At 52.6% G+C, this 8,196-nt stretch overlaps 1 protein-coding gene across 1 annotated transcript in view; it reads left to right on the top strand.

Moving 5' to 3' along the window:
* Positions 1–8,196, top strand: part of LOC112118888 (alpha-tectorin-like) — a 15,450-nt gene that overhangs the window by 2,768 nt on the left and 4,486 nt on the right. Inside the window, exons 3-8 of the mRNA XM_029913116.1 lie at positions 1,642–1,680; positions 3,306–3,457; positions 4,424–4,705; positions 6,031–6,168; positions 6,939–7,098; positions 7,629–8,050. Of these exons, the coding sequence (XP_029768976.1) occupies positions 1,642–1,680; positions 3,306–3,457; positions 4,424–4,705; positions 6,031–6,168; positions 6,939–7,098; positions 7,629–8,050 (1,193 nt within the window). The remainder of the gene's footprint in view (positions 1–1,641; positions 1,681–3,305; positions 3,458–4,423; positions 4,706–6,030; positions 6,169–6,938; positions 7,099–7,628; positions 8,051–8,196) is intronic.

Here is an 8,196-nt window from a genome sequence, read left to right as displayed (position 1 = left end):
GGGACTGGAATACCTGCGTCTTTCAGCTCCAGAACCCTACCAAGAGCAGTAGGGACTGAACACCATCACCCCCTTGAGGACCTGTGTGAAAGGACATTGGGAGTTCTTAGCCCACTTCCGAGAGGTTCGGGTACCTGACTTCCCACAGACAGTCTGTCTGGCTGTTGGTTTCTGGGTTGATGGATGTTGGTTTTGACCTAAGAAGCCCTAACCAGCCTGGGACCTGACTACCTGGACGGCATCTCTGCCCCCGAGAGGTACTGCCATGGTTCTATCTGCAGAGATGCCTGAACCAGTGATAGGAGAGCAAGAGAGTTGCTGGCAGCCTGTTTGCGCTTCCTGCCTTGGTCGGGAACAGCCTGAAACCTTCAGGGCATGCTGCTAGGTCATTCCTCAGTCACAGGCAGGGCTGAGCAGGCTGGGGGACCCTGCTGGATGCTCTATGGAGGACTTAAAGGAAAGGTTGTTAGCACTGTGGCTGTTGAGCTATCTGACTTTAGGGGAATTGAGAGAGCAGAGCAGATCAGCCGGCCCAGGATCCTGTCTCTGAGGGTGGCCAACGCCTGCTGCTTCAGAGAGGGTGTAGGAACCCCACCGTGACGGGATAATCTGCCCCCAGGAAAGGCTCCTCCGCACCCCCACTAGAGAGATTGCCACCAGGTTTTATATCCCTCCCTACATTCATTCTTTTAGCATCTCCTAAGAGTTGTGACTGGGCCCCCCAGACCGAACTCCCCTCTCAGCCCTAGAGGGGTGGCTGGGCCAGGTCAGATTGAAAAGCCCATCAAGGAGGGACTGCTGAAGGCATTAACACCTGGATGCCACTCAGATGGGCTGAGAGAGAGAGAGAAAACAAACACAGTGAAAAACAACAAAAAGAGAGAGATTTTATACAGATCAAATAGATTAGATCAAATGGATGGATAGATTAAAGAAGACAGAGACAAATACATTAAAGATAGATAGATAGATAATGTGTGGGAATAGATAGATGATGTGTGGGAATAGATAGATAGATTATGTGTATGGGGATGGATAGATGTAGTGGGAAGCTTACATTGCCACTACCTCCGCTAGCCCTAGTCTGTGAAAATGATCAGGGGGCTGGGGCACATGTCTTACGAGGAGAGGCTGAGGGAACTGGGATTGTTTAGTCTGCAGAAGAGAAGAGCGAGGGGGGATTTGATAGCAGCCTTCAACTACCTGAAGGGGGGTTCCAAAGAGGATGGAGCTCGGCTGTTCTCAGTGGTTGCAGATCACAGAACAAGGAGCAGTGGTCTCAAGTTGCAGTGGGGGAGGTCTAGGTGGGATATTAGGAAAAAACTTTTTCACTAGGAGGGTGGTGAAGCACTGGAATGGTTTCCCTAGGGAGGTGGTGGAATCTCCATCCTTAGAGGTTTTTAAGGTCTGGCTTGACAAAGCCCTGGCTGGGATGATTTAGTTGGGAATTGGTCCTGCTTTGAGCAGGGGGTTGGACTAGATGACCTCCTGAGGTCCCTTCCAACCCTGAGATTCTATGATTCTATGAACAGAAAATGCCCCTGCACAGCTGTCAGCACTTCTGCCCTGGGCTAGTATCTCAGCCAGAAAGCAAGGCCACCCAGCCACTGCCTGCCTCTGTTAATCTCCCTTTGATTTTAGCATTGCAGGTGCTCTCTGGGGCAGCGGTGGCTGATACAGGTAGGTGGACTTCAGTCGCTCCTCATTTCCACACATGCAGCAGGGGGGCATTAGCTGTGAGGTGTGTTTGTCCTTGTTAGCAGGGGGGAGGGTGCTGGGGGCCAGCCATTACCCCTAAGTCCAGGCAGGTGCATGGTTTGGGGCAAACACTTCCCAGCCATGCTGGGGATCCCCACCAGGGAGCACAATGGATGAGAGGCAGCAAGTGAAACTGGCCAGTGTGGGGTCAATCTCCAAGTGGAACTGAATGCACCCCAAGGGAGTGATCTCTGTGCCCCCAGCAGCTCCTTGGACTCAACCCTGGGCAGGACACCTCCTCTTGCACCCCCCTGAATCTCTAAGCTCCATCACATCCTATCCAAGCCTCCATCTCCTCTCATCTTAGCTATTGTGGTTCCTTTCTCTATGCCCCCCCCCCCAAGCTCCAGTGAGGGCAGGATGCTGTTGCCACCTACTGCCATGTATAAAGAGGGGTAACCACATCACCCCAACCCTCAGCAGCCCCCTCCCAGCTCCCTGCTCACTTCAGGCACAAGTTCCACCCCCATCTCACAGAAACTGCCTCTCTACCTACTCCCTTCCCAGCTCCCAAGACTCATCTAGCCCTAGTCTCCGCTCTGCTCCCTTCCCACTGCACTGTGGGCATGAGCACCTCTTCCTGTGCAGCTCCCACTGTCCTCAGCCACGTCCTTCTCTCTCTTCCTCCATGGTTGCTATCAAAGCAACAGACAGAGGCCTCAGTGAGAACTGGGGGCGCATTGTGCTGGGCACTGCATGAGCACTAAGAGTCAGTCCCTGCCCCAGAGGCACAATGCTGGGCTTCTAGTACCACAGGCAGATGGGTGCAGCATTGGAGCTGTGGTGATGTGTAGACAGAGACAGGATAGATGCACACATTGCTTATGTAGGGAGGCAGACAGGATAAATACACAGATAGCCACTATAGGCAAGAGAGATAGAGAGATGATGCAATGTTGTTGTAGACATGTTGGTACCAGGATACTAGAGAGACAAAGTGGGTGAGGTGAAGTCTTTTATTGGACCAACTTCGGGTGGAGAAAGAGACACACTTTCGAGCTACACAGAGTCCTTCTTCGGGTCTGGAAAAAGGAATCAGAGTGTCACAGCTAAATGCAAGGTGGGACAAAAAAAAAATCACTGGTGGGCGAACACTCTTCACGAAGCCATCACTCCGTATCTGACCTGTCAGTCCTCATCCTCAAAGGAAACCTGCACAGGGCCTTCAAAAGACTGCCTGCAAGTTTAACTTTACTAGACACTAAAGTCATGGACTCAACCGATACTGGTTTTATGATTCATTACAACAATCTGTAACCCACCAACCCACTTTGTCCTATAACTGCAGGTATTAATTGGCCACTAATGTCTGCTTACTCCCTTTGCTAAACAATCTGTCCCAACTTGCATTTAGCTGTGACATTCTCCTATTCCAGACCTGAAGAAGGGCTCTTGTGTATCTCAAAAGCTTGTCTCTCACCAGCAGAAGTTGGTCCAATAAAAGATATCACCTCACCCACCTTGTCTCTCTCATATCCTGGGACCGACACGGCTACAACAACACTGTAGACAGACAGACAGCTGGTTCTCCATATGACACTGTTCAGTATCCCCCCGTGTCTCCTCAGATACACTCATGTACCCATATGGACCCAAGTTTGGAGACAGAAGAACCCCCAAGGCAGACGATGGGGCGTCTCCTGAAATCCCCATCTCAGTACGCTTCTCCTTCTACAACAGGAGTTACCGCTCTCTTTACGTAAGTTGCTCATTCCCTCTGCGTGGGAGTGTTCTCCTCAGCAGCCCAAACCCTAGGATGATCTTCTCCACTGGCAGGCTCTTTGGTGGCCTCTGAGAAATGAATGGATGGGGTCTCAGTCCAGTGCTTAGTGGTAGGGTGACCAGACGTCCTGATAAAATCGGGACCGTCCCGATATTTGGGTGGTTGTCCCGCATCCCGACCGATCTTTGGTCGGGATGCAATTTGTCCCGATATTTTGCTCTGCTGGCACCACTGGGTTTTTGGTTTTTTTCCCTTTTGATCTGCCGGCGGACCCTCCCCCCACATGTGTCCCGATATTTTCTTCATCTCATCTGGTCACCCTACTTAGTGGGCAGGCATTGGTATCCCCCAGTCAACATAGAATGGCCTCCTGGCTTAACCAATGCAGAGATCACATGGGTGGAATGAGCCAGGGAGGCTGAACTACCTACCCTCCAGGGTTGGGGTCCTTACAGAGGGCAGCAATGAGGTCTATTGTCAAGGTAGCCACCAAATGCCTTTCTGTAGCCAGTAAAAAAAAGTCTGCACAAACAGGCTCCAACATCCACTGAGTGCAGTGGAAAGGACCACGTAAGACTATAAAAAGCGAAGCTGCTACACAGAAGAGCGTACGGGACAGATAAATCAGCATGTTGGGGAATGGATACCTAGACAGACAAGGTGGGTGAGGTAATATCTTCTATTGGACCAATTTCTGTTGGTGAGAGAGACAAGCTTTCAAGCTTACACAGAGCTCTTCAGGTCATAATATCTTACTAATATATATATAAAAGATATTACCTCCCCCACCTTGTCTCTCTAATATTCTGGGACCGACACAGCTACGACACTGCATACAAAATAGATAGACAGACAGACAGATTGATCAATCGCTCAGTGAGTATGGGGAATGGATATGTGTGGTGATAAAAGATAGACCCTCAGCTCCTTTCCCACCCCCAGGTGAACAATAATGGTGTGGTGTCGTTTGGCGTCCCTGTTAACCAATTCACACCTGACTCTTTCCCGCTGACCGATGGCCGGGCCTTTGTGGCGCCATTCTGGGCGGATGTGGATAACCGCATCACGGGTGAGGTGTGTTTCCGGCAGAGCCGAGACCCGCAGCTCTTGCAGAGAGTCATGGCTGACATCAACACCTACTTCCCCCACGAAGAGTTCACTGCGACCTGGCTCTTTGTGGCCACTTGGGACCGCGTGACCTTCTATGGCTCCAAATCCTCCAAGGTAAAGTACCAGAGGGTCTTGGTTATAGTGGAGGGGGGAAGGCCTGGAGCCAGGCTTCCTAGGTTCTACCCCACCTCTGGGAGGGCAGTGGGGTATAGTAGTTAGAGCTGGAGAGACTGGGAGTCAGGACTCCTGGGTTCTTTTCCCCAATCTGGGAAAAGTGAGTCTAGTGGCTAAAACAGCAGGGACATGGACTCCGGACTCTTGGGTTCTAGTGCCAGCTTTGGGTAGGGAGTGGGGTACAATGGTTAGAGCAGAGGGGCTGGGAGTCAAAACTCCTAGATTCTATTTCTCTCCCCACCTCTGGGAGTGTGTGGTCCAGTGGCTGAGCTCAGTGAGAGCTGCAGGAGTGGGCTTGTGTTTATCTTGAATCCCTATTGTGCAATGTCTAGCTGTGAATAGTGTGAGCCTTTGGCAGGGTCTGCATGGCTCAGTGGCTCCACTGAATGGGTGGCTCCTTACACCCTCCCCTGTACTACCTCAGCCAGGGTATCTGATCTCTCCAGGAAAACTGGCTGGAAACAGGGATCTCGCTAAAGCCAGCTGCTGGTCAGAGCTGGAATTCTCACAGCAACTGAAAGGGGGGATGAGGGTGGGGCTTTGGGGCCAGATCCTCAACTGGGGTGAACTGGCATTGCTGCTTGGAAATCCATGTTGATTTACATCAGTTGAGCATCTAGCTCTCTATGACCTCCACATTAATGTGCATTAGATAAATGCCTGTTTATAATTAAACACACAATAACTGTCTTGATAAATCTTCATTAAATACGTCGTTAGGAACATTAGCTTTCAAAGACAATGAAACCAGGTTGCAGAGCTCCTCAGGCCAGAGGACTAAAGGGGTGCAAGAGCACAGGGCTCAATGCTACTATCACTCACCCTGGGGTAGATCAGGAGTAACCCCACTGAATATAATTGAGATACTCTTGATTTATATGAGCTGAGATCAGAATCTGGTTCCTAACCTCCAAAATATCCAACAGTTGTTTCATTGAATAACCCATTATTCCCATCTGGTGGCCAGTTTGGTGGCTTGTCTGGAGTGAGTGTGGTGGTTCTCAGCACATCTCCTAGGGGACAGGCATCGACATGACAACCCGCCCTTCCCTGACACTAACACTAATTTAACCCATTCATTGTCCACCTCAGCAAAGAGACCAAGCATTGATTAGGCTGTGGCACCTGAACTTCCTTCCCACACAGGCGGGGGTCAGGGGTGAACATGGGACTACACCTGGCGTGTGGAGAGAAGAACTTGGTCTTATGTGCTGGTTTGTGAATTTTCACTGATTGTCTTCCTCATGGTGGCTGCACTGTTGTAGGTGAACACCTTCCAGGTGGTTCTAACCACCGACGGCGACCTGTCCTTCATCATGCTGCACTACAGTGATATCCAGTGGACAACAGGGGCGGCGAGTGGTGGGGACCCCCATACTGGATTGGGGGGCACCCCAGCTCAGGTAGGTCTCGCCTTCTTACTCCAGGCTGGAAAATTGGGAGGCTGAGAAGGTATGTTCAGCACACATGGGTAACACTTTCAATGGACATGTTGCCTAGAAGGGCCATCTCTCTGTATTATGGGAGGCAGCATTTGTCTCTCTATCCATCCATCCATCCCCATACAGTACCAGGTGTGTAGCTACCTACTGGACTCACAAGCCCCTTTCACCTTAGTACTAGTGATTAGGAAAGGAGACCAACATCCAGGCCCTGAGTTCTAGTTTCAACAAAGCATGTGAGTCAGGACTCCTGAGTTCTTGGAGTCTATTCACAGCATGGGAGGGAGTGGGGTCTAGTGGTTGAGAGCAGGGGTCTGGGAGTCAGGACTCATGGGTTCAATCCCAGCTCTAGTAGAAGAGTGGGGGTCAGTGGTTGAAGTGGGAGGACTGGGAGTCCCTTCGTTTGCATTTCTAGCTCTTGGAGTGAAGTGTAGTTTAGTGGTCACAGAAGTGATGAGTCAGTACCCCTGGGTACTTTTCCAGTTGGTGTGACCCATTGCAGTGCTCCTGTTCCTGCCCAGTAGGGGGCAGTGGTACAAAAACTGATTCTCCCGATGAGCCTGGTGCCTGCAGATGCCCCATCATGGACTGCCTGGCATTGCCAAGACCCATGTGTATCCTGGGTTCTGGCTGCCCATGGAGCTGGATCCGCAGCACTGGAGTCATGTCTCTCTCCGGCACAAACCGCTGCCACCTTCCTTTGATCCTGTTCCTGTTCATTCCCCTCTCAGGCTGGATTTAACAGTGGTGGGTCCAAAAATTACTTCAACATCCCTGGCTCACGGACCCCAAGCATCCTGAAGATCAGTTCAATGAGCAACATCAAGAGCCCTGGGCGCTGGGCCTTCCAGGTGGACAATTTCGCTGTGCCCAACGGCTGTGTCTACAACGGTGCGTGGCAGAGGCCGCAGCACTGCCGTCCAGTTGGGGGCGGCAACACCTCTCTCACCCCAGTATATTACAGCCTGCACCTTGCACTTGCTTTGGCTAAGCCCCCTGTCTCTTCTCATTTCTGATCCACACACCCCACTTTGACCCCATCAAGGATTTCCATGAAGCGTGTAAGCCTGGCTGCTCTGGGCCTTTGTCTCTGTCTCTCCCAGGCACCCTAACACCTTCCGACCCGTTCCCTCGTCCATCCCATCCCTCTCCCGGCGCCTTGCTCCCCTCCCATCGCTCGCCCCATCTCTCTGTTCCCTTCTAGCCCATCCCTCTTTCTAGCCCCAACCTTCTCTAGAACCAGGCCTTCCAGGCCCTCTCTAGCCAACAACCCCCCATGCCCCATCCTTCCCTTTAACCATATCTCCCCTGCTCCCAGATGTGTGTCTCCCTCCACCTAGGCCCAGGCAGCTGCTGCCTTCCTCATCTGCCCGTCCTGCCCAGATGGGCACAGACTCACATCTCCTGCTCTCTCTCTGCAGCCAACTTCCTGCCCCCTGGCACTTTCTTCTGGAGCGACCAGAAGTGCGAGCGCTGGTGCCAGTGCATGTATGGGGAGGACGGGGTGACATGCCATGCAAGGGGTTGCTCCCCGGATGAGGCCTGCCACCCAGCCTCCTGGTACCACGTGTGTCAGCCCATCAGCCGAGCAGCCTGCCAGGCATGGGGAGGGCGGCACTACAGCACCTTCGACGGGCGACTCTACCACTTCCAGGGGGCCTGCACCCACATGCTGTCACAGCTGTGTGCCCCCCCGCATCCCTCCGGCCTGGCACCATTCCAGGTGGAGGCAGAGAGTGAGGAGCCAGGAGCGGCACAGGGGGCACCCGGCACCCACCTTGTCCGGGTGACAGTCTACGGGCAGGACATCGCCATGGCCAGGGGGGCCACTGGACACATCACGGTGAGTTCGGGGCTCCACGACATAAGCCCAGTCCCAGCGTAACTGCTCTGCCTTCATATTCCCACAGCCCCCTAGCAACACAAGCCCCTCCTGTACTGTCCCCCAGTGCCCTCCTGCCCCAGCCCCTCCCGTACTGCCCCCCAGTG

Source organism: Terrapene carolina, unplaced genomic scaffold (assembly GCF_002925995.2).
Source record: "Terrapene carolina triunguis isolate 2854851 unplaced genomic scaffold, T_m_triunguis-2.0 Scaffold461, whole genome shotgun sequence".
NCBI lineage: Eukaryota > Metazoa > Chordata > Testudines > Emydidae > Terrapene > Terrapene triunguis.
This window is presented reverse-complemented; position numbering and strand designations above follow the sequence as displayed.